We start from the raw sequence: 26,728 nt of genomic DNA, 5'->3' as shown, positions 1-26,728 counted from the left end.
GGTAAATTCTCTAAGGGTGAAGCTGCTTGACTTAGTCCACTGATGAAGCTACTGTTACTGCAGTATCACTGTTTACTGGCTGCTGCTCCACTGGTTAACACACATTTAAACTGTGCTGTATGACAACAGCTTTTCAGTGTCACATGTCTAATGATATGATACATTTGAGAGTGAGGATGAACCTGACATCCACAATTAAGAGGAAAAGTTATTTATTTGCTTTTCTAACATTCTGTGCAAAGCTTGACGAAATGCTGTCCACACAGCATCATCAGTCTCTATTTCCTTCCTGTCTACACACCAGTGTCCAGTCTTCTATTTACAACTAGTTTCTAAGACATTAGTACAATTGTGCCCCAGCAGGACTGAAGCATTCTTCAGAGGTGACCAAATCCACCTTCAAACTAAACTCCATCACTGTCGCACTCCTGGCTTTGAGACACTACCTGCCAATTGGCATCATCACCACCACCCATATTTAATTAATGTTTTGCGCGAAACAAAACCCCTCCAGCTTAGCCTTTTGTCTTTCTTATTTTGAAAAAGTACCTCATCATCATTTATTTTTTTCACTTCTCATAGTAAATCTTACAGTCTAACTAAGAGAAATTAGTATCTTTCATTGCCTCATTCAGATAGTATATCATAGTTATGACTGTTTCAAAGTTACAATCATGATATAATATCTTTGGAGGGTATGTTTCTCTAACTGGGTGACAAATTATGAGAGGTTATGTGAAACAAATATTACATTAATATAAACTGATAAATAACACTTCAATTGTATGTTATTGTATTAATGAATGGTTCAATCCTTATAATAATATATATGATAATAATAATAATAATAATAATAATAATAATAATAATAATAACAGCAACAATAACAATAATAATAATAATAATAATAATAATAATAATAAATGTCTTATGAATAAATAATATATGAATTAAGATATATAAATAAGCTTGTACAACAGTAAATATCTCTTAATATCTATTTCTTAAATATTTAATCAAACCAAGTGATAATTAGGAAAAATCATAATTCCTGAGACGCAAAGAGCTAATTTAAAAAAAGTAAACAAGATTAGAGTCAAAATGGATGACAGAAATTGTGCATTTGTAACAGTTCAACATGATAAATTAATATGTATGAATGACATTATGTTCCTTCAGTGGTAATGACTGGCTAGTGGTTGCATCAGAATTTAGTGAAGATAACATTACCTGGATACTAAAGACTTCAAGTGGGACTGTCCACTATCAGTGAACCCAAACTATTTTTGAACAAGCTGTTGCAATTTCTTAGGAGGCGTCAGTTTTTGTCTCATGTCCCTGATACTCTGACTCTGATAAATTACTGACAGTTATCCATCTGAAAGTGGATTATACTTCCTTCTTCGGTAAAAAAAAAAACTAAACAAAAACAATGCGTTGCTATTCAGCTATCTATTTAAAAGACATTCAGTTGGTAAAAAACACAGGGCACACAGTGAAAGAGGAGGGTAGAGAGAATAGAAAAAAATAATAATAATTGTGGCAGACAACTACAATAACCGCACTTCACTCTGTGGAGGAGAAACATAAAAAAAATGTAGAAAATAAAGTTTCAGAGGAGGCAGCGCCCTGGTTGACGAGGAGGAACGCAGAGAGAAAAACAAGGAATAAGAGAGGGAAGGGGTCTGGGAGAATGTGTCTCAGAAGAATTTGTCATCAATGCGGAAGTGTGGTCGTGTCACGTCATCTGGGTTGATGAATACCGATATGGATTTCCCAGGATTCTCTGTGACTAGCTGCTGAAGCTTCTTGGCTAGTCGGTCGTCTGGCTGGTTCTCTCCGCTTGCATCAGACTGTGGTGATGGCAAGTTGTTGGAGCTGCCCCGCCACTGCAGTTCCACTGTCAGCCTATTGGCGGCCTTGGCGTGCTCGATGGTGGTGCGAAGGTGCTCTGCTGGGTCAGAACGCACTGAGGAGAGTTTGCGGGCGTGTAGCATGGCTGTCTCATCCGACAAGTGCTCCAGCATGTTGCACTGGGGAATGAAGTAATTGGGACACATCTTGTTGACAAGGCAGTGTTGCAAGTCATCGATCAGGCCAAGCAGGAAGTGACCGGAGAAGTCATCCTGTGCCAGGTAATTGGCAGGGAGGCGGTCACATGCCCATAGCATGATGCTCCGGAGGTGGTAGGGACTAATGGCTTTGGGGCGGGACAGGAGCTTGATAATGATGGCCTTACAGGCCTGGTAGGCCTGCATGAGACTGGATGAAATGCACTTCTTCAGCTGCACCTCACTGCGGGCAAATGACAGACGCCACTCATTCTCCTTTCGGCCTTTGTAAGAGCAGGCAGGGACAAGGTAGAAACCACTGATCACTTCCTCCTCTGTGATCTTCCCATCCCAGAAGTGGTTCTCCATCAGCCAACTTTGAGCAACGGCTGGCCAGCCTTTAAACGACACCACAGGGACAATGTCGTAGAGCATCCGGCTGCTCCCAACACCCAGGATGACGGAAATGATGGTACCGTTCCTCTCTACCTTCTCTACTCTTGGCATACCTCTCTGCGGCTTCTTCTGCACTTCTAGCAGCACTAGGGAGATGGACTGGTAGAACCAGTCAGCAACCAGTGTTGGCGAGAAGAAGTAGTTTGTGGTACCATTGATGTGGTCGACAATGGTGCAGCAGTCCTTCCACTTGTTGATGGTTCCTTCATCAAAGAGGCGGAGGCTGAGCCAGGAGTGGCCCAGGGCCGAGTGCCTCATGTCTAGGGTCACCGGCTGGTTGCGATCATGGAGTTTCAGTGCTGGTACCAGCAGGGTGAAGTCCATGTCATAGTCTGTGCCACGGGCATAGACACTCAGCTCGTCCAGGTCCATGTCCACAACTCCCTCCCTTATGCCTCCAGAGAGGAGGAGGTATTCATTGGCCACAGGGAGCTTTTGGTCCAACTTCTGAACCATTCCTGAGAGGGAAAAAAAAAAAAAAAAGAAATCATATCAACAAAAACTATTTCATCATCATATTGTGAAACCACATCTTGTTCAGGCAGTCCTCTGAGAGAGATAAAGATGTGTGGTGTGGGGCAATCAGCACATTGATCACATTATCTAGTGGTGTGAAAGGATTTTCAGACCCACTGTATAACCTCCAGAACTGTTATGACACTGCCTGTTTGCCTGAACAATATGGCTGATCAAAATTGCAATTCCATACATTGTAACAAGCAAATCGCAAAAAAGGCTGGGTTGTACAAAAAAAACTTTATGCAGCAAGTCAGACCGAGACCAGAAGGCTACCTTTCTTCCTTGCACAACTGTCATACTAAGCAATTGAAAGCATGCTAAAGCTGTCAGTTATCATTTCTGCAGGTTCTTATTTGGCCCTGCAAAGTAGACAAGTATTACAGTAATTTCTCCAAACTCTGCAGGAGATAAAATGCTTTAAATGACACCAACAGCAGCTCAGTGTCTCTTGTGCACACCTTTTTGTGCACTCTGAATTGAGTAGCCCATGCAGTGTCAAACTGGTTGCACAGTCCTCAAACTGATGGATTTGTGAAATGTTGTTAGTCTTGGTCTGCCCTTACGATTATATGTCCATCAAACCTGATGTCCTCAACGAAACATGTCCCAGTAGAGCAGATCAAAAAAACCTCAAAAAGTACAAAATTAAATTACAACTGCATCAATCAGTCCGGAAAACTGTAATTAGATACTTTCCACAAACTGCCCAAGCCCTACTGTATGATATCAAACATATTCTGTCGGATTTCCCCAAGACCACTTCAAGTGGGACATCACTCCGCAAGATATTCTAATTTAATATATTTGTGTGTGAGTTGCCTATTTTTTCAAATTTTGTAGTGTAGCATTTTTGAGTTCGTTTGAGATCGTTTAAGATGCTTTTCCTTATGTGAGAGATGCCATTTTCTCCACATATTCAGAATCCGCTCAAATTCAGCTAATTCAATCTGTGACTCAAGACTGTAACAGGAGATAGTAGTTCAGAAAACAAGAAGAAAAAAAAGGCACATTGAATTTTCCCTCATCATTGGCAAAGATGGTGGACAAGAATTGATGGCTAGACACATAGAAGTAAAGCAGCAAAGCTCCAATCAAAAGGTCAGACTGATCCAAATCTTGAACTGTCAATAAGACGTCTCTCGATTTAATAAAAATTTGTTGTCAATTAATTAACTATTCTGCACACTGAGGTATGTGAATGCAATAAACACACAGAAACACACAAACAGTAAGTGGCCCAAATGTGGGAACATTTCGAACTAAATAAATATTTAGAGAAAACCCAAATGTACACAGTGCTGTACAATAGCTCAAGAAGTTTAAGTTACCACCTAAACAATTAAAATTCTGCAATGAGTGAGTGCATCGGTTTCACAACCTGGAATCTCCACAGTGTTGGGGAGGTAGGTTTGCGATTATAGGAAGGTGAAGGGCACTAGTTTGAGATTTAATAACTTTCACAGATGAGCCAGTAGACAATTTGTTTCCATTTTAAGGTAGCTTAAATTTTTCTTTTTTCATTTTCTTTTATTTCCTTTTCCTTGACTGTCAGGGTCACTGATTAAGAAATAGGACATCCATTTTTTTTCAGTATACTGGAAGCAATATTTAGCTCTTTGTTTTTCACATTTTACCAGGGAAAATGCAGGTCAATCAAGTAAATTGCTCATCATTTAATCATTAATTAGAAACTAAGGTACAGGTACAGAAGTGACAAGCTCTGTTTCTGATTACACCTCATGGAGTTGTTATCAGTGGACTTGGAGGAGAGGGGACGTTACTCTCAGCCAATTTCTCTTTGTGAGTGTCCAGACAACACTTCACATGAACTTCATTTATATCAAGCAAAGTAGCAACTATTGGTCAAGTGAGCTGGTGCAACAAAGTCACACTATTCTGCTTTAGGGTTACTGTTTCAGGTTGTGAGAACAGAGACAATTAAGTTCACTCTGACTGTATTTGCTTCTGTGTTTCACTTGCTGAGAAAATTCATCAGTCTCATGCAACTGCAGTGAGGTATTGAGACATTGGACCACAAAACTACATTGCTAGTTGGGGTGTGCCAAAAAAAAAAAAATCTATTCATATAATTGTGATTCTCATTTACTACAACTCACATTTTGATTAAAAATGTCCCAAAATCGACTTCTGGTGGCACAGAGACAAGATGGCGTGCTAACCCTGACGCTCTCACTGAAACACAGATAACATCCCCAGATTCAGTAATTTAGTAAATATATTTGAGGATGGGGATAAGTCCAGCAGAGCTAAAAGCAAAATGAATACAAGATCCGTTAATTTGAGTAAGTAGCCGTGGAGACCGATGACTACGCTAATGCTAGCTCACCTAGCACAGCCAGACTCCACTCGGCTGAAACTGGCTTGCTATTACTATGAGCTGTAGTCATTCCGGTCTGAACTGAAAGACGACGTGAGGAAGGGGCTAACTGAACTCCAAGACGAGATTAACCAGGCCCTGGTAGACATTAGAGGCTACCTGAAAAACAACCACACGAGTTGGGGAAGCTGAGAAGCACGTGGCCGAGCTGGAGGAGCGCAACCAAGGCCTGGAGGATTCGCGTCGACAAATGCAGCTAAACAGGAACTTATGCAAACAAAAGGGACAGATTTAGAGGCTCGGTCACTGTGAAAAAAATATTCACATCGACGGAATACCTAAAGGTGAGGAAGAAAATAATATGATGAACTTTGCGGGCACCCCTGGCAGGCTCGACCTGAAAATACAGTGTTGTCACAGAGCCCTGGCTCCCCGACCACCACAGAGAGCCCCGCCGTGGTCAATAATAATTAACTTCCAGGAGTACACCACTAAAGATCTGATCCTGTCGTCTGCCGGGAAGAAGGAGGTGGTCTTTTACAAAGGCTTGCCCCGCAGCTTTAAGGAGCTTGTAAGTTCCCTAATAGTGGAAGTCTACTTGTTGTTTATTCACTGGGCTCCGTATTGTTCTCACTGTAGTTATCTCGACCCATGTTCAAGGGTAAGTTGTTTTTTTGTGTTCACTGCAGTTCAGAGCAGAAATAGAGATGTCACACTAACCCCATTCGAAACCTGTAAAACAAACCTTAGTAATGGTACTGGTAAGTAATACTTTGAGAATGGTCTGCTTCAATGTAAATGGAATACTTACTCCGATTAAGAGAGCTAATATACTGTCAAAACAGAGGAAGGAGGGTACCCATGTGGCATTCCTTCAGGAAACATCTATCTGAAACTGAACATGCAAAACTGAAAAGAGGTGGCTTTAAACATGTATTTTATTCATCCTATAAATCAGGACATAGAAGAGAGTCAGCCATCCTTGTTTCAAATCAAGTTCAATATGAACACATTTCAGAGGTGAAAGATAAAAGGTCGTTACGTAATGATAACAGGAAGGATTGCTATGTTCCGCCTGGAAGTGATTGGACTTTTATAAAAAGTTATTTGATTTGTCTATTGAAGCTCGGGTGTGCTTATATGCGGTGGGGATATCAATATTATCAAAAATGGAATCCTCCACCTCTAACTTAGGACATAATAATAATAATATAGTAAAATAAACTCAACAATGAAGGATTTGAAATCGAAATAGATGTTTGGAGGAAGCTTAATCCGACAAGCCGTGACTATCATCCTATTTCTTTGATTTTTGGGCCAGGTTGGTGTGGGTGGGGTTAAGAAGGTAAATGTTGAACCTTTTATGTATCTTCACAGACAACATTGAACTCCCCCATCTTCAAAACAAACACAGTTTGGAATCAACTGTTTGCCATTCCCTGAACATTTTAGGGACTTGTGGTGTTATTTCTATGTGGACATTTGACAGGAGGAGACAGATCTGTCCACACAATGACAGTTGAATTTCAGTTCCAGTTATATCTGAAACCAACCTGACTAATCTGTTGGCAGACTGTCAGTGTGTTCAAGAAATGAAATACTAAATTTAACTGCCTGGCTCAGCTTAGTGGATATTTTTGCTGTGTGTGCTTTAATCTTTTATCTTGGAGTTCCAGTATCATAATAATACTCTAACTCTGTTTTCAGTGATCAGATTTTACATTCCTACAGTTTGTCCTGCCTGTTTCCACTTTCAGTCATCATCAGGATGACAGAACTATCTATGCTGTTATTAAAGTTTAATCAAAGCAGTGGGGTGACCTCAGTCTGTTTTATACACTGTCTCAAACACCATTAACTCACCAAGACAGGTCACCTACACCTGAGTGGTTTTTGAGACTGTGCTGACAATTATAAGGATGCATTGTATCTGTGAACAGTTCCCTTGTCTGAACATGTAACATTGTTTATGTCATTATGGATGTGCCAGAGTGATCAAACTAATTGCTAGCATTGCATTTGTTCATTATCTGTGTTGCTTTCACAACTTCCTGGTAGTCAGGCCTGGTCATATCCACCCAGGTCGCCAAGGCCAAGGCTGAATTAACTATTAGGGCAACTGGCCACATGCCCATGGGCCCTAGACTCCCTGAATGAAGTCTGGTGACCCCCCCCCCCCCAAAAAAAAAAAAAACAAACAAACAAGGAGAGAGAGATGATTCTCTAGCTGAAGGAAAAAAAACGGCTCCACATGGTATTAGTAAATGCATACAGTTTTAAGGACTTAATACGGACGATGGCGCCAGCTAACGTCTCTAAACCTGCAGCCAAAACTATGTGACTGGCAGCTGACTATGTCACTGCTTTTCTGCACACAGGATATTTCAGCCTTTAAGCATCATTTGATGCTGCATTGGTTGGTCAGCAATTACATATCAGGATTCTTATAGAACCATGACCAGAGATACCACCATGCTTGTTTCACATAGGTCATCTCTGTCTGAGACAATGCAAAAAAGACCAGCGTGCACTCACCTTTCTTTGTTCAAATAAGCTAGCATTTTTGGGAAAGGAGGCTGTGCTGATTTTAACAGGGTTGTCAATCGATCTAGGGACACCCAGTACGCCCTAAATTAAAGTAATCCAACCTGTTGACACACAGTAGAGCAGAGAGCGTCATATTCCTGTCAGATGGAACATGAATAATGTGAATCCACAACTGTTCTGTTTTAGAAGCTCAAGGTAAGAACCTGCTGTGGTCTGACATGCAAATAATATTTATACCTATAACTAGTCTTCAAAAATAGACAAACACTGATGGATCTAGCAGTCAGTCTTTGCTTCTTCCTTCCCTTGTGGTCATTAACAATGGGTAATGACTGAAAGAACCATATTAGAGATACAATTGTTTGAAATGGGTTTTATCTGCAGGGTGGCAGGGGTCTCAGATAAAGTGAGAGGCCCAGTCATCCTGGAGAGACTCAGAGTAGAGCCACTACTCCTTTGCGTGGGAAGGATAACAGTTGACGTGGTTCGGGCATCTAATAAGTATGCTACCAGGGCGTCTCCCTAGGGAGGTGCACCTAACACTTGCAACTGGGAGGAGACTTCAGGTGGAAAGATATCTCCTCACTGGCCTGGGAGCACCTCGGGATCCCCCAGTCAGAGTTAGCCGAGGCTCCCGGGGAAAAGGAAGTCTCCCCCCATGACCAGACTTCAGATAAGCTTGTGAAGATGGATGGATGCTAGATCTGTTAATCTAACAAAAAGGCTTGGATCAGATTTCATCTCCTCAGCTGTTCCTGAAAACAAATCAAAGCTGATTTTGTACTGAAAACGGCACCAAACCACAGCTGTCTGCAGGTTGTCAAATGAGCGAAGATGTAGATAAAATAACATTAAGCTGATAATGTTGCTGCACATCAGCCTCACCTGAGCTGTGCACACGTACATGTGAGAGCAACAACTGATTTCCTCCAGTTCCGCGCCTGCACCCGCACCTGCTCTGCGGTGCTAGTTAGCACGGATGCTGGACTCTCGGGGACTAAACTGGGCATCCTTCGCCTGGAGGACAGCACCCCTCACCTTAAAGTCTGTTGGATAACGGGTTTCGCTCAGTGTGTGTGCGTGTTTCTTCCCTCACCCAGCATGGAGAAGATGAAGTCCTTGGCGGTGTGGATTTCCAGTGCCCGCTGGTCGTCGTACTCCCGTTGGTCGTGCTTGCTGAACTCCTGGATGAGCCGGTTCAGATCCTCCATGCGGGCCGCTGACCTAAAGTCGAGTTCGGGCCCGACGCCGCCGCCGTGTGGCAGCCTGCCAGTGGCAATGGTGGGGCTGTTCCCGAGGCTGCCCGCCGAGCCAGCCCGACCGGAGAGAGCAGGAGCCGCCATCTTTCCTCCGCGGTCACTCACAGGTTCACCACAGATGAGCTTGCTGCTGCTGGCCTGTATCGAACCGAGCTGAGTTAAACCACACCAAATACAACTGCCGGAAACAATGGCTCCACTTCCGCTGCTTACCACCTTCAAAATAAATGTACAGGTCCGCTTTGGAGGCAGACTGCACCACCCTAGCAGGGCGACTCCCATGACTGTTTGGTTGTTGTTGTTGTTGTTGTTGTTGTTGTTGTTGTTGTTGTTGTTGTTATTACTTTTTTAACGTTTGGCCGTTATTTTTTAAATATAAATTTACACTTTCAGTTGCCACTTTAAACTGTCGTATATATTTAGACAATCCACTAAGAGGTTTTACTGCAATGAACTACATAAAAGCGAGAGTGATAAGTTAGTGTATTTATAATCAATCGACTAGGATCATTTTGTAAACCAGATGCAATTTGTTCGCCCCGACAAACAAACACAATTCAGTTCAGTACATTTGGATAATTAGAAATTAATTTGACTAATACATGTCCACGCTGGTTGAGGTTGAGAATCGAGCGCAAACATGCATATATATATATATATATAAATGTGTATGTATGCGCTCAAAGTATATATATCTGTGTGTGTGTGTTTGTGTGTGAGAGAGAGAGCAATAATTTCTCTTCAAAGTAAAATATGATGAGTTGTGACTGTATGTCGGTGTTTTCAAGTGATGCAGTGTAAGTCTCTGTCCTCCAGATGTCGCCCGCCTGTCGGAGCTCTGTGTTGACCCGGAAATTAACACCCTGTGGGGGTTGACTGCGTCGCCCATGGGTCATCGGGCACTAACATGGCTTTGAGGATCTGCTCAACCCTGCTTAGACTCACTGGGGAAGAGGTTGTACGGTGTCCCGTGAAGGACGGCAGGTGGGTGAGCACAGCCGGGGGAGAGACAGCCTGCTCCGGCAGACAGATGTTCTTTTCGATAGCAACAAAATCTGATCTGGCTAACTTTAGCAGTGTAGCTAATAGAGCTAACTGTTTTCATCTGGCGGTTAACCCTACTGTGACATGTCCCAGTATGAATCGCTTACTAAATTAGCTGTTTGTTATTTATAAAGTCGTCACTATTTGGGTTATAGCGTTAAAGCGCGACGTCTCAGTCGTAGCGTCACATGTAATTGTCAGATTTTCTTTGATCTTGTTTTGTTACCTGTTTGGTCACAATGAATAGGTGCTGTGTGATGTAGTTGTAGTGGCTAAAGGTTTAAGATAAAACAGTTTTTTTTTTTTTTAAATCGAGAGTCTGGGATTTTCTCGTGTGATGGTTTATATAATGAACCTGCTCCTGTCTTCTCTGGATGTGGAAAGGGGGGAAAAAAGTATATTGATGATTAAAAAACGTTGAAAGTGTTTTATAAAAATTAAAACGCAATGGTCTCTTCTCACAATAGAGAGAGGACTATAATAGCGTAGATCAATGCTCATCCATGTTGTTACAATCGAAATTTTAAAAAAAGGTCAAACAAATAAAAGCTTTATTAAACTTTATTGTTAAAGTGAGAGGGAGGGATTCAGACGTAGGGCTTCCTGGTCTGAACTTTACAACTTTGGACATTGTGTTGCCGCTCTTATAAAAATGCCTTTATCTGGAGAGTTTTCTATGTCTTTTTCTCAAGAAAAGTGCAACACAGAAAACTAGATAGAGCTAATTTGATGGTCGCTGCTACATCACCTACTTTAAGAACCACTGGGTGTTGACTGAAACCATCAAAGCAAAGTGACACTGCAACACAAAGATCCTAGATCCTGTTAGATGAAAAGTAAAACTGGTTCATAAATTAATGTGCAGCAGTTAATTAAACATCTAAATCATCTTAGTGAAATCTGATGATTGCTACCTATTTATTTGGCACAATAAATTTAAATATTTATCTAAGTTACAAAATAACAAAGTGCAATGTCCAAATACTCACAATATGTTTTTTCTAGCATGGTGTCCAGCAGTACCTTTTCAGACTGCAACCCAATCCTTGAGAATGATGATTTTGGTACTGTGCCTAAGATCAAATTAAGCTTTTCTGTAAATCGACAAATGAGTTGATGGGATCAGGTCTCTGTGTGCTGGAAGACATTGTCTATAGTTGAAGTTCTGTGTTTGTCCAGCAGGTGGCCTCACAACTTCCAGCAGAGATGCAGCTTTAGAAAAGCTGCCAGAAAACCAGAATCTAAGAAGGTGGAGGAGGAGCTGGGACAACCACACAAGGAGTCCCCTGATGCTGTAAGCCATCGCCGGACCTCTACTCCCTACTGGGACCAGCAGGCGCCTCCCAGCCCACCACGGACCTTTAGTCACCTCATCAAACCACTGGTCTTCACTGTGGGGGTAGGTAATATTTCCTGTTTGTGTAAGAGCTGACATCATCATGTCAGTGGGCTGTAACAGGCAGATGTTAACTCCATGTCAGTTTACAGGCTGCTCCTTTGGCTCAGCAGCCATTTGGCAGTACGAGTCTGTGAAGTTCAGAGTCCAGAGCTTCTTCAATGAAATCAGAGCTGATTGGCTGGAGAAATTGCATCCTCAGAAACGAGGAGACATACGCAAAGAGGTGAGGAAGATTAAAATAAAACTAAGTAGAGGAAGATCATGTGTGATGAAGACCTCATTACTCAGTATATTTTTTAACCTTTTCCTTTACCCTGGTTGAGTATTATATAATATGTAATCTAATATTATTTTAGATCAACCAATGGTGGAACAGCTTGAGTGAGGGTCAGAGGACGGTGACAGGTGAGATGTGTTTGATTGACTGTGACACAGACATGTAACAGCAGTGACACAGGTTTTATCCCCTGGCTCAGTCAGAGTTTGTGCAGACCTGAATTGTGGCCGAAAGGTCTGTCATTGATGACCTGACATGGTAACATCCGGAGCCCCAGGAAGACCACCAACCCTGACTGTCTCCTTCTGTTTTACTAGGGATCATTGCTGCTAATGCTGTGGTGTTCTGCTGTTGGAGAGTTCCATCTCTGCAGCGATCCATGATCAAACACTTCACTTCTAACCCTGCCTCTAGTGAGTCCACTCAAAGTTTAACTAGCATCTGTGATGAATATCATCATTGTTTCTCACAGCAACTGTTGATTGTTTCCCATCCTGCAGAGACTCTCTGCTGTCCCATGATCCTCTCCACATTCAGTCACTTCTCTTTCTTTCATATGGCTGCCAATATGTATGTTCTCTGGAGCTTCTCAACCACTGCCGTCTCCATGCTGGGCAGGGAGCAGTTCCTGGCGGTCTACCTCTCTGCAGGTACGGCACAGAAAAAACATTGGACTGTCCAAAGTAGATTGACACAGTCCAGACCACACTGATGTGCGAATTGTGCCCAAGTGCAATGTCTAATGGCACTTTCTGTTGGTCCAGGTGTTGTTTCCACGTTCATCAGTTATGTGGGTAAGATGGCCACGGGGAGATTCGGCCCATCTCTGGGAGCGGTGAGTAACAACAGCCCACCTGCCTTGTTTCCCGTTTCACTGCAGCTGGCTAGTGAGATGATGACAAAGCATCCCTTTTCAGTAAGACCAATTGTACCAATCCTGGCTGCCTCTCCCCTTGTGATCTACTAACTCTCTATGAGCCAGACTGAGATCCTCTAGCAGGACTCTGCTAATCATTCCAAAGTCTTGTCTTGTTACCAAAGTTGGCAGAACCAGCAAAAGCGCCTACACATATCCAACCAGTCAAGGCAGATGGCCGCTCCCCCTGAGCCTGGTTCTGCCCGAGGTTTCTGCCTCCTTAAAGGAGGTTTTTCCTTGCCACTTTTGCCAAGTGCTTGCTTGTGGGAGGATCTGTTGGGTCTCTTTACATAATTTTATCAAGAATTTGGTCTAGACCTGCTGTATGTGTAAAGTGCCTTGATGTGACTTTCTTATGATTTGGTGCTGCATAAAGAACTGATATTATTTGATTTGATATATCTATCCACTCTACTTTGCAACTGAATAACAAGAGGAGTGGAGCTTTCTGTTGTGCCTCCCTTGCGAAGCAGGAATAACGTTGTGCCCCCTCCCCACACCACTATAAGTATTATTATTCTAGTAATACTATAGTATTGTGTTTGTATATAAAATTGTTAAAGGGACACCTCTGCATAAAATTGTTTGTTAATAAATTTAAAGAAAACTAAAAAAGCAATAAAAAGCCACCTACAAAGAGATTAGATTTCTTAACCCAGTTTTTCAGTCTGAGTGCATTTTCAGAATAGATTAAAAGTGCTTCAATTTGCATTAACTTCAACAAAATTACATCCTGTAAACCTTAAACACTTTGCAATCAACAAGATGAATGTGACTGCTGCATCAATCTCCAGGAAATAAGTTTTTATGCTGGATGCAAATAAAACACTAACCCCCAAAAAGAAAACTAAATAAATTGTGGTGATTTTTTTTTTTTTTTTTTTATAAATCAAAATGAAGAAGTCTTTCACAAGATTAATGGCAAAACTCCAAAATCATCATGACTTGGGTGTAATGTCTGTAAGTGATGCCTCAATTTATTTGGCTTCATGCTGTTTGCTGCTAGAATTTTTAGACACAATACAAACGACACTCCTCTGACTCTCTGATCTGGTGCCTGGATGCTTGACGTCATGTCACTTTCAAGGCTGTGCTCTCGCGAGTAATTAATATTGTGCTATCTCCAATAGGATCCCCCCCAACTGCCCTAACAGGCCAGCCTGCCACTCCTAAATGAATGTAAGGGAAACACTGAAGTGGATTACAATTAAGATGCTGATGATTGGTAATGGGCATGGCGAATCTTTGTTGTTCATCTCCATGACATGCAGCATCAGGAAGCTGACAGCTACAGTAGACTAGACTATTTAACTGTCAATAAGAAATCCCTTCAGGTGTCTGGGACTCTTAAGTCTGTCATCATGTTTGATCTCACTGAGGTCTTGTTGTTTGGTTTGTGTGTGTGTTTTCAGTCTGGAGCCATCATGGCCATCTTGGCTGCTGTTTGTACGAAAATGCCAGAGTCCAAACTGGCCATCATCTTCATCCCCATGTTCACCTTTACCGCTGCCAATGTAAGACTTCGCTCATCTGGTTTACCCCAAGTTGGCTGCTGTTTATTTATCACAGACTGATTTTCTGTCTCTGTAGGCTCTGAAAGCCATCTTAGCCATGGATATGGCAGGTCTGGTGCTGGGATGGAAGTTCTTTGACCATGCTGCTCATTTAGGAGGAGCCATGTTTGGAATGTGAGCTATTTTTAGTAATATCCTAACATGTCCACAAAAAATGGTTAAATGAACGTTGATGGTAGTTTAGTTCAGAAAAAGAGCTGATGGAGTTAACTAGAGGATAAAAATATTATTTCTGCTAGTGAGGGAGCATGTCACCAGAGTGTGAAGGTGGGACGATGTAACTGATAATACGATGACAGATGTCCATCTGAGTTCATTAAAATTTGATCTTACGCATCCTCCCTTCTCCAGATGGTACATCCTGTTCGGTCATGAGTTGATCTGGAAGAACCGGGAACCTTTCGTCAACCTTTGGCACAACCTGAGAACTCGAGGAGGGCCTGGAGGAGGCTCCATGTGAGCCACTGAAACGCTGGGACTGACGGGGGGCGGTCATTTTTAGAAAAGAAATGTAAAGATGTATAAAATGTATGGATGTGCAGGGAAGAGGACGGATGTATCAGCTCCTCTCAGTACCCATGAGCCATTTGGCTTCCCCTGGACAGATGTACAGGAACCAAGTATGAATCAGGGTGGTTTCATTCAAACACACTGGATTGACAATAGTAACTCATGACCATATTTTAGCGTGTTTCTTTGTAGAGAAATAAAGTCAACAGATTGATTAATAAGTCAAAGATAGACCGCAGCAAGGACAAACAGTAATTACCTGTTAATTGAGCAGTTAATAATTAGTCCAATGGCAGGTCCAGACTCATTGGACTGGTCTGTCTGTAGACCCCAGGGTCTAAACAGCAACAATTTGTCGTCAAACCAGAAACTTTTACTCAGTTGTTGTTTGATTTTTTTTTTTTTTTTTTGGTGATATATTTAATCAGAAATTAAAGCTCCAGGAAAACATGAAACCTTCTGTTCATTAGTGATGGCGCTGTAAAGAAAATGAATAACACATTCATTGCATTTTGTTTTAGGAGTAGAAACCAGAGGCAGCGCTGCAAAAGTTAGTGAGTTACATATCCCTTACGGATTCATATCTGTATCTCTATTGATTTATGTTAATTGGTTTTCTTCCAAGTGAAATAATAAAATCTGGTGATTGTGTCAGCTGTGCATTTGTGATAGACTCAATGTTAGATCAATGACAAAAAGACAAGTGGGAAGGAAATACCTGAGGAGTACAAAAAAAACCTGCAAGTGAGCAGCTCCTGCTCATGAACAATCACTTTCTGAATCACACATCATTTTTCAATATGAATATTCTGCTCTTTGGGCATTTATGAACTCTCTGTTCTCTGTCCTCTTGTGCCCACACTGGACCAGCCTCAGTCACCAGAGCAGGTGAGGTCCAGTTTCTGTTCTCAGTGCCACTGCCCCCCTCTTCTGAACCTGCTCCTCCTCTTACTGAGGAATATGACATCTCAAGTCCTTGTTCATATGCTCTTTGATTATAAAATCACATTACTTCCACAACCACATCTACCATCCAACCTTGTAGGATTTGGTCTTTGTCTGAAATCATCTGTATTTTTCCTAGATCACTCAGAAAAGAGTGACTCAAAAGGCTCAGATCCTCCCTCAGTGTTAAGGCTTGCCACATGGGTAACTGCCTGAGGACGTTGTAGGGCCACTGTTAGCCTCTCTAGTTGCTTGCTGTGGAAGAGGCCTATCCTCGCTCTCCATGTTACAACTGAGATATTTTTGTTTTGCTTTTCTGCAACAAACTGATAACAGCTGATACAGTGCTGTGAAAAAGTATTTGCCCCCTTACTGATTTCTTTTTTCTTTTTTTTTTTCCCTCCACTTTTGTAATTCTTAGCCTTTTAAGATCAAGCAAACTTAAATACACGTTTATAAGATAACTCAAGTAAACACAAAATGCAGTTTTAAGTGCCAATTTTATTTATTAAGAGGGTGGGAGGGGAAAAAAAAAACAATCTACATGGCCCATGTGAAAAAGTAATTGCCCCTTAAACCTAATAACTGGCTGAACTACCCTTAGCAGTCTTTCACATTGCTGTGGAGGAATTTTGCCCCACTCCTCTTTGCAGAATTGTTTTAAAGCAGCCACATTGGAGGGTTTCCGAGCATGATCCGCCTTTTTAAGGTCATGCCACAGCATCTCAATTGTGTTCAGGCATGGATTTTGACTAGGCCACTCCAACACCCTCATTTTGTTTTTGTTTTTTTGTTTTTTGTTTTTTTTTTTCCAGAAGTGGACTTGCTGGTGTGCTTTGGATCATTGTCCTGCTACAGGACCCAAGTGCTCTTCAGCTTGAGGTCACGAACTGATGGCCAGACATTCTCCTTCAGGATTTGTTGGTAGAGAGCAGAGTTCATGGTTCCTTCAATCACAGTAAGTCGTCCAGGTCCTGAAGCAGCAAAGCAGCCCCAAACCATAACACTACCACCACCATGTTTCACTGTTGGCATGATGTTCTTTTTATCAAATGCTGTTTCATTTTACACCAGATGTAACGGGATGCACTCCATCCAAAAAGTTAAACTTTGGTTTCATCAGTCCACAGAATATTTTCCCAAAAGCTTTGGTGAGCATCAATATGTCTTTTCACAAAGGTGAGACAAGCCTTTATGTTCTTTTTAGTTAGCAGTGGCTTTCGCCTTGGAACTCTGCCATGTATGCCATTTTTGCCTCGTCTCTTTCTTATGGTTGAGTCGTGAACTCTGACCTTTACTGAGGCAAGTGAAGCCTGCAGTTGTTTAGATGTTGTTCTGGGTTCCTTTGTGACCTCTTGGATCATTGGTCATTGCTGTGCTCTTGGGGTAATTTTTGTAGGCCGGACACTCCTGGGAAGGTTCACCACTGTACCATGCTTTCTCCATTTGTGTATAATGGCTCTCACCGTGGGTCACTGGTGTCCCAAAGATTTAGAAGTGGCTTTGTAACCTTTTCTAGACTGAGATATGTCAGTTACTTTTCTTCTTATCTGCTCCTGAATTTCTTTGGATCACAGCATGATGTCTTGGGTTCGTTATGGCTTACTTCACCTTGTCAGACAGGTTCTATTTAAGTGATCTCTTGATTTGAAAGGTCTGGCAGCAATCAGGTCTGGGTGTGGCTATAAAATTAAACCCAGCTTTCCACAAGAATATGATTAAATCACAATTACCTCATCATTTAACAAGGGGGACAATTACTTTTTCACACATGATCATGTAGGTTTGGACAGTATTTTTCTCTTTAGAAATAAAATCATCACAGAAAAACTACTTGGGTTATCTTTGTTTAATATTTAAATTTGTTTGATCTGAAACAGTTGACTGTGACACATGCAAAAAGTAAGAAATCAGGAAGGGGGCAAATACGTTTTCACAGCAATGTATGTGTCTGCCTTATCTGTATCTAATATTTAACTGAGGGGATAGAAGTACATAAGAACAAAGAATTCTTTTTTTCCAGATTCAATTTAGTCATGCAGAAACCTGCTCATATCAAACAGAACCAGAGGTGAAACTCTGGACCATTGCTGAACATACATCAATATTGACATTCAAGAATCCCAGCCTTTCCCAGAGTTCATTGACCCCATGGACCAACAGAGCTCAGAGGACTCGACTGGGGTCACATCACAGAGACCAACCTGAGAGACGGCTGGAGAGGAGAATAAAAAGCAGAGACTGAAAACCAGCCAAAACCTTCCAACCATTCCAAACACTTCCACTGAATTGATGGTACTCAGAGTAGAACTGGACTAAGTGGATTACAGCAACCTCTGGAGGATCATAAAAAGTGAGTTCAGACACACCTATGTTCCGTGATGACAATGACATTTAGACTTTATGGCAACTCTTTGTCTGAATTTGTTACTTAAAACAGTGACCATGAAGAATTTGTATCTATTCAGTGATTTTTAGATTTTCATTTGGCATGAGATCAGGGGTAACTGAAACAAAAAGTTTCAAATTGAATGGTTGTGGGGGAAATCAGGACATGAAGTCATCTGGGTCAGATGGCAGAGTGACAACCAAAAGGTTAAACAGCACTGATTAAACAACCTCTCTCGTCAGTCCTTGTCAACCTGTTGTATATATTTACTATTAACCTGAATCAGTTTTGCTGAAGTCAAACATAATATGAAAATCTGGTATATATTCAAGTCTAAGTGGAGTCTGTTGTCAGTATAGTGGATGTTTGATCAGTTTGGGAAGGGATCTGACAGATACCAGTGAAAATGTAATGAAATAAGAGCCTTTCTGTGACCCGAAGACAATATCTCTGCTGCCAAAAAAAAACCCAACACACAACTGTCCCAAATAACACACAGATTTATAAACACCACAGTGTCCAGCTGCTCATTTATTCATTCATCTTCAACTGACTTATCTGTTTCCGGGTCACTGGAGCCAATCCAAGCTCACACTGGGCAAGGGCAGGGTACAACATGGACAGGTCGCCAGTCCATCACAGGGCGGGCAGACAGAGACAAACAACCACTCTCCCTCACACCTAGGGAAAATTTACAGTCACCAATGTGTGTCTTATTGTTAGGGAATAGCAGTACTATGCTGTCGTGCTGCTCAGTGTCTAGCTGCTTTCAAAACTAATGAACTTTACATATATACTAAAATAGTACTTCATGACATTCTGTGATCTTGTGTGAGTGCTTATGTCGTTTTTTGAAATAATTTTGTTCATTATGTCCAACATGACATAATTACATTATTGACATCTGACAATTGGTTGCTTGAGTGATTGTTCAATTGACAGAATATGAGTAGAATTTTGATAATTGAAATCAAAACCTGTGGTTTTTGAAACTTTTAAAATCAGGACTCTATCAGACCTGCACTGTAATTTATCCAGATTGGCTGGTAGAGTCTGTCAATCATACAATAATCCCTGCCCCAAATCAATGCCCTGCTTTCTAGGTTATTTGTCACTAAATGGGACCATCATTTAAAAAAATTTACATTGTTTTGTATTGGAGAGTTGAAACAAGAGACTGAGACTATAAAAACCTTTATTAAGCTAATGAAACAACGAGTGTTTTCCCGAATTGTTTTAACAACCATTGCAGTTGCCCATTTAGTTGAACCCTTCATTTAAAAAATGCAAGTTCAGGCCCAGAGTCTACATCAAAAACAAATTTTAAAAATGTTAGCTCAAACTCTGAGAAAGCGCATGATGGGAATTTAGTTAGCATTTTCTGACATATAGAGACCAAACAATAAATCAATACAAGATCAGCTAATTGATAGTAAAATAATTGCCATTTGAGATGCTCTATTTGGACCAATCACTCTGAACTCACTCTGTGGAACAATCATGGTCCTCAGTGGCTGCTGAAGGCAGCTGGTTGGTGCTGATTACATCCTTCTGTCGTTTCCAGGCGTTTCAAAGTGTCTGTGCCAGTATAAAGAAGCATGGCAGTTGGCTTGCAGATTGGGGGTCTGGTTCTGGGGGTTGTGTCCTGGTGTCTGCAGTCCAGCTGCACATCCTCTCACATATGGAAGGTGAGGAGTCAGGTGGAATCGCTCACCAGCAGCCAGTGGCAGTTTGAGGGGCTGTGGATGAGCTGTGCTGCCACCTCATTGGGGTCACTCCAGTGCAGCAAGTTCAAGACGGTGCTGGGATTGCCGGGTGAGGGCTCAACACTGCAACACTGGGCTAAAATCAAAATTTTTTAAATTTCAATTTCAAAATTAGAAAAGAATTAACATGAAGGAAAAATAAATCAAATCAGATTTATGTATATCATGCCAAATCATAACAAAGTTACATCAAGGATCTTTACATACAGAGCAGGTCTAGTCCAAACTCTTGATAAAATGATTTAAAGAGACCCATAAGATCTCCTGATGAGCAAGCACTTGGTGACAGTGGCAAGGAAAAACTTCCTCAGGCAGAACCAGGCTCGGGGAGGCAGCTATCTGCCTCGACCGGTTGGGTTGAGAGAGGGTGAGAGAGAGAGAGAGAAGCACAGCGGGATTGTAGTGTAGGGTGAGAATGAGCGCAGGAGAGGAGGGTAGAAAGAGAGAGAGAGAGAGATGCTCAGTCCTTCCCCCAGCAGCCTAGGCCTACAGCAGCATACCTAAAGAGTAGATGGACTTTAGCTTTTCAACTATAAGCTCTGTCATACAGGAAAGTTTTAAGCCTGGTCTTGAAAATTACTAAAGAGTCCGCCCCCTGGACTGATACTGGAAGTTGGTTCCATAGAAGAGGAGCCTGATAACTGAAAGATCTGCCTCCAGATTTACTCTTGGAGACTCTAGGAACCACAAGTAAACCTCCATCTAGAGAGCGGAGTGGCCTGCTAGGACAGTAAGGATCTATGAGCTCTCTGAGATATGATGGAGCTTGGCCATTAAGAGCTTAACAGAAGGATTCTTTTACTGTATTTTTCTGTTCTACTCTGTGTTTTACCTGCAGCCAATGAAGAGCAGCTAACAGGAGAGATATGATCTCTTTTCCTAGTTCCTGTTAATATTCATGCATCAGCATTCTGAATCAGCTGAAGGCCTTTTAGAGATTTGTTTGGACATCCAGATAGTAATGAGTTACAGTAGTCCAGCCTAGAAGTTACAAATGCATGGACTAGTTTTTCTGCATCATCCTGAGAAAGGATGTTTCTGATTTTCCTAATGTTTCTCAGGTGGAAGAAAGCTGCCCTACTGACTTGTTTTATGTGAGGGACAAAGGACATGTCCTGGTCAAAGGTTACTCCAAGGTTTCTTACAGTGGAGCTGGAAGCCAAAGTAATGACATCCAGACTGATGAGATGATTAGATAGTATTTTTCTGAGGTGCTTAGGACCGAGTACAATAACTTCAGTTTTGTCAGAGTTGAGAAGTAAAAAGGCTTGTTGGTACTGGGTCTAATAGACAGGTTGACAGTCTGGATGATGAAACTATAGAAGCTAGCTCTGAGAGATTAAGAGGTGAGAATGATTCCAGATGTAAAAGAGGCGTCACAGCTGATTCAGGAGTTGCTGTCTTCAGTAGAAGATTATTGTCGAATGTAGGTAAGAGCTGATAAATTCTTTCTCTGATCGTGAGAATTTTATCTGTAAAAAAGTTAATAAAATCATCAGCTGATTCAGGAGTTGCTGTCTTCAGTAGAAGATTATTGTCGAATGTAGGTAAGAGCTGATAAATTCTTTCTCTGATCGTGAGAATTTTATCTGTAAAAAAGTTAATAAAATCATCATTGCTTAGAGCTAAGGGGATCACTGGTTCAACTGAGCTATGGCTCTCTGTCAGCCTGGCTACAGTGCTGAAGAGAAACCTGGGGTTGTTCTTGTTTTCTTCTATTAATGCTGAGTAATGTGATCTTCTAGCACTGCGGAGAGATTTTTTATGTTTTTAAGCTATCTTTCCAGGCTTGGTGACACTCCTCCGAGTTACTGTAACCATCTTTCTAATTCCCTTGATGTCTGCTTTAAGGCATGAATTTGGGAACTATACCAGAGAACCAGCCTCCTCAGTTTGGCTAACCACAAGGTCATCAACCTGTGTTTGGAATAAAGTACACACGCACATATATATATATATATATATATATGTGTGTGTGTGTGTGTGTATATGTGTGTGCACATATGCAACTCTAGATTTATATTCTTATACACAAAACTCCCAGTATTCATTACAACTTGCAACAGCAACAACACATTGCGCAAACATTGGAGAAGAAAGAAAAAAAAACAAACAAACAAGGCCTGTAGGACTGGGCAACCATCAATATTCAAGAGATAAGACTATTGAGAAGATGACATGTTCATTTTTTGGATATGCTCGATTGCCCTTGGCCAGGTCAGAAGGGAATCAGGTTTAGCAAAGTTAATTCTGGCAGTAGATCTTTCAAGTAAGCAAATATTAAACAAAAAATTAACCCAACGTTTCTTCAAAGGGGTGGTAGGTTCAAACCAATTCATGATGATAGATTTTTTTAGCTGCAGTTGAAGCTGCCATTAAGATTCGCTTCTCCTGAGAAGAAAAATAAACCTAAGTAAAAGAATAGTGGGACAGGTGGGAGGAAATTTACCTGTAATGTTACTAACTGTCATATGTATGTATTTCCAAAGGGATTTAATCATGGGGCAATGCCAGAACATATTCAGGTAATCCCCTCTCACAGGATTCAAACGGTTGGGACAATATTTATTATCAGCTCATTTCATATTGAATCTGCACTTGGGGGTGAAATAAGATTTATGAATGAAATGAAAAGTAATGAATTGATGGGCCAGATTCTTTAATGATGAGAATATATTAGTCCAGATAGTGTGGCAATCGCAAACAAGATCAAAAGATTGTAGGAGATTTTCCCAACAATGTAGAACTGGGAGAGGTTTACTACCAGTTGAGGAGAAATTGGTGTAGATCTGAGTGACTCATTTGGACTTTGAGGAAATTCATGTTGTTATTGGATGGTTTTTAAAGCAGCGCAGAGCTGAAGGTAGAAGAACCATGAGGAGCCTGGGGTGGATTGTTTTTAAGGTTTTGGAAGGATCGGAGGCCTTGGTCATTAAAGATGTCACCTAGTACATGGATCCCCTGTTTGGACCACTGGTGAAAAGTAAAGGGCATTGACCCAGATAGAAAGCAATATTGCTCCAGATGGCAGAGGAGGTGTGAAATTTACAAGCAATAGATGAATGCTTTTCAGTGCAATGCTAGATGGATAACATATTGGAGATAATGGAGCCTATATGTGATTTCAAGTCAAAGTCAAAATGTAGAACTCCTGTTTCTTATTTTTACGTTGTAGTAATACATTTTAAATCTCAATCTATCTCTGCAAAACTGTAGATCTCACCATGGGAGACGAGTATGTTTATGTCTTTCCATCTCTGTTTCGTACTGCTGAATAAACAAAGTCTGGGATTAAGCGATGAATAAAACAGCATATTTATCTTATACCTCTTCTCTCAGCTATAAAACAGTCTGTGCTGCATGATATAATCAGGGAACTTAAAACATAAATAGTGCCGATGAACTGAGATGTAAATGTTCTTAGAAGTCATATTGGGTTGTCTGTATATATGTCTTTCAACAGCACTTTGAACATTTAACCAGACAATGTTGACCAACAGACATTTAAAATGTGTCCTCTGGGCTGTCCAAGCTCACCTGCAGGGCTGCAGGGCTCTGATGATCCTGTCCCTGCTGGTTGGTCTGGCCTCCATCTTGGTCTCTGTGCTGGGGCTTAAGTGCACAAAGATTGGCAGAACCTCAGAGCACATCAAAGCTCAGATTGCCCTGAGCGGAGGAATCATGTTCATCATATCTGGTATGTGTCTCCAGGACTGTGGTGGGTTCAATTTAAGTCCCCAATTCATCAAATCTGTAACCTATCCTATTTTCACTTGGAAGCATTTACATAAGTTTAGACATTACATACATACTTACATTAAACTGGAATATGTATACACCCATCTGGCATAACACTGATTATCTCTTCATCCTAGCACCTGTTAGTGAGTGGGATATATTAGGCAGCAAGTGAACATTTTGTCCTCAAAGTTGCTGGATTAGGAGCAGAAAAAATGGACAAGTGTAAGGGTTCATACACAGTCCTCCTTTTCATTTGTTAAAACATACATGGAAAAATACAACATCAAATAAACAGCAAAAAGATCTGAAATAACAACAGTACTGTTGGTAATAACAGTAACAGTAACAGTAACCTTTAAAAAAGATGGCGGATGACTTCACAGTTGTACCGAGTGAATTTAAGAGGTGACTATCTCTAAGTGTAATAAAACTGAGGATTGGAAGTACGACAGTGTTCCAATCACTTGCAGTCAAGGGCCATGGTACAGATGGCCAGTTTAACACCGGTGGCAACAACCATTTAGCCGGTGCTCCTGATATATTCAACAACGCAAAATGTTGATATATTGTACAATACAATTGTTATTGAGATAATGGTAATGACATGATAATTAAACCAAAACCTAATATCTCCCTATTTCATAGTTCAGGTCAACGCAATTTCCCAAGCAAAAGTGCAGACAGCTTTTGAATAGTGGACTTAGAAAAGGAGTGATGGGACAAATTGTTGCTGAATTCATCAACTGATACTGAATAACAATGATTTGTGAAAGTTGTTTTCACAAACAGATGATTTACTGCAGGGTGAGGTTGATCAATGAGAGAGCAACAACTATGCACATTCAGAATTAAACGTATCAATGCAGCAATAAAAGTATTTCCATGAATAAAATATGACATTATCATGGTCACAGTTACATGGGACATGTTCTGCAGACTGAACATGGACACAAAGTGTAGACATCGTCTTGCGTGAGCTTCTTATTTTTCTGTAACCGCAGGTTAAGGTGTTGTCTTTATTCTGTTATTCCCTTTTGTATAACTGTTGCAGCCACAAGGGTAAACAGTCTGTGGCTATCGGGCTCAACGTGCTTTGGAATCTATACAGCCTTTATGTGTGTGTGTGTGTGTGTTCAGAGTGAGTTTTCTCTCTCAGGAGTCTTCACACTGACTGCAGTGTCCTGGTATGCTGCCAGAGTCATCCATGACTTCTACAATCCGCTCCATGGAGGAGTCAGGTGAGAGAAACACACAAACACAACCTTTGTTGCAGTCAGTGGTATTATCATCATCAGATGTTTATAGTGATTGTGTATTGGTGTTGCAGGTTTGAGCTGGGCACTGGTCTGTATCTGGGTTGGGCAGCCTCCTGTCTGGCCATAGTGGGAGGATCAATGCTCTGCTGCTCCTGCAGGAAGACCACCCCTGCCCCCCCTGCAGGGTAAACACAACTCCACACAGGAACACTTCTATCTTGTTTCTCTTAGAGAGACCTGATCTGGTCCTGAGACTTCTTGTCTGAATGGACCAAAACGCAGACAATATTAACGCTTGCACCAGCCCAGCAGAGTAATCACAGATCCACACAGGCCTTCGCAGGTCTGGAAAAGTTTCATTGATAAAACCTGTCCTGAGTCAGCGGTGTAGAACTGTGACCAAATAATGTTGGTACCATCAGTCCAGGTCTGGCAAGCAGTGCAGCTGTTCACCTTCCTGCTCTGTTTTATGTCCAGTACTCCTTGGCTTAGTCCACATCGTACAGGTTTTAAATGTGTGATATGATGCATGAAAATAGACGCATTGCACAAACATTTGTGGTTTCTTTCAGCCGATCTGACCCACACCTTTAAAGCCCCTCCACCAGACATCTGTAACATCACCTCTCTCTTCACGTTCAAAACTCATCTGTTTAAATTGGGACATTTCATTTAATCACTATTCCAGCCATCTGTTAATTAGTTTGAACTATGCATTTGTTTAACTTATTTTCTCCTTTTTACATTGTTCCATTTTTATTCTTCCCTGTAAGGAGACCTTTAGACCCTTGAAAGGTGCCCACAAATAAAATGCATTGCAATGCTATTGTATTTGTTGACAGTTTTAAAATCAAGCAATTTAATGATACACCAGCTTTGCTGCAGAGAACATAATTCATTCATTAGCAATCCAAAGATGCTGATCCAAGGATTTTGACTTAACCCTGTTTTTTATAGGACAGATGCACTACTCTTCCCTTTTCTAATGTCATTACTGTGCTGTGTTCTCCTGCAGGCACTTTTCATACAACTACACTTCAACAAATCAAGGACAAAGCATTTACAGAGCAACTCAGGCCTCTGACAGCAGCAGCACCAAAGCTTATGTTTGAACCGGCACTGCAGCATCCTGCCTGTCTTCTGTCACTGCCCAGCACAGAAACATCATTGAGGGAATTTAGATCTAAAACCATTTTTATCAACATTAAATTCAATCAATATGTGATTAGTATTTCTTTTTCCTAATTAACAAAATAACATTAAAATCTTTTTGTTATTGGTGTAACATACACACTGTTAAATATTGTAAATAAAATGTTTCCTGAATCTGTTTGATTCGGGACACTGAAAGCCCAAAGCCTGTGAATTCATACCTTACTGTTAAGATGAGAAATCTCTTCCCATACATTGAGTTGAACTGAAAGAAGTCAAATGAGGCATTTGGTATCATAGGCACCCTAACCCACATATATTGATTTGTTTTTGTTTTGTTTTTTATTGTTGTTGTGTTGTATCAGTTTTACAGAAACATTAAACCACAAAACCAGAAGACGGATTGCTATCTGTCTGCATTGTTTTGGTACACCAGTGTGAAGACAGAATAGGACATCCACACAGTGGGCTAAGACACGGAGATTCAACACTAAGCAGCACACTGTTCTTCACAGCAGCTCAGAGTCATTAGTTATGCCATGGAGCAATAACACAACACCGACCATATGCAGCAATGCTTCGAAATCTG

General features: G+C 41.2%; 3 protein-coding genes across 4 annotated transcripts; 2 read left to right on the top strand and 1 right to left on the bottom strand.

Moving 5' to 3' along the window:
• Window positions 1-933: 933 nt before the first annotated feature.
• On the bottom strand, window positions 934-9,359 carry LOC115052737 (protein MB21D2). The gene is made up of 2 exons (XM_029517039.1): window positions 9,008-9,359; window positions 934-2,965 (listed from the first exon to the last, which is right to left on the bottom strand). Exons 1-2 carry the CDS (start codon window positions 9,252-9,254, stop codon window positions 1,701-1,703), a joined length of 1,512 nt encoding a protein of 503 aa, XP_029372899.1. The 5' UTR covers window positions 9,255-9,359; the 3' UTR covers window positions 934-1,700.
• Window positions 9,360-10,012: 653 nt separating this feature from the next.
• parlb (presenilin associated, rhomboid-like b) lies at window positions 10,013-15,550 on the top strand. Of its 2 annotated transcripts, none has more exons than XM_029517050.1 (10): window positions 10,013-10,154; window positions 11,397-11,613; window positions 11,696-11,836; window positions 11,970-12,018; window positions 12,208-12,303; window positions 12,391-12,540; window positions 12,655-12,725; window positions 14,219-14,320; window positions 14,397-14,494; window positions 14,732-15,550. In XM_029517050.1, exons 1-10 carry the CDS (start codon window positions 10,078-10,080, stop codon window positions 14,838-14,840), a joined length of 1,110 nt encoding a protein of 369 aa, XP_029372910.1. In that variant the 5' UTR covers window positions 10,013-10,077; the 3' UTR covers window positions 14,841-15,550. The 2 variants fall into 2 exon arrangements, with proteins under 2 accessions (XP_029372910.1, XP_029372909.1); XM_029517049.1 differs by having other exon boundaries at window positions 11,394-11,613.
• Window positions 15,551-18,145: 2,595 nt separating this feature from the next.
• On the top strand, window positions 18,146-26,099 carry LOC115052748 (claudin-4-like). Its single transcript, XM_029517054.1, has 6 exons — window positions 18,146-18,188; window positions 19,789-20,039; window positions 23,523-23,687; window positions 24,888-24,969; window positions 25,059-25,172; window positions 26,003-26,099. The coding sequence occupies exons 2-6, from the start codon at window positions 19,823-19,825 to the stop codon at window positions 26,097-26,099; spliced, it is 675 nt and encodes a 224-aa protein (XP_029372914.1). The 5' UTR covers window positions 18,146-18,188; window positions 19,789-19,822.
• The last annotated feature ends 629 nt before the right edge of the window (window positions 26,100-26,728 follow it).

Source organism: Echeneis naucrates, chromosome 13 (genome assembly GCF_900963305.1).
Source record: "Echeneis naucrates chromosome 13, fEcheNa1.1, whole genome shotgun sequence".
Classification (NCBI taxonomy): Eukaryota; Metazoa; Chordata; class Actinopteri; order Carangiformes; family Echeneidae; genus Echeneis; species Echeneis naucrates.
The sequence above is the reverse complement of the archived record's forward strand: the minus strand, read 5'-3'. Positions and strand labels throughout refer to the sequence as shown.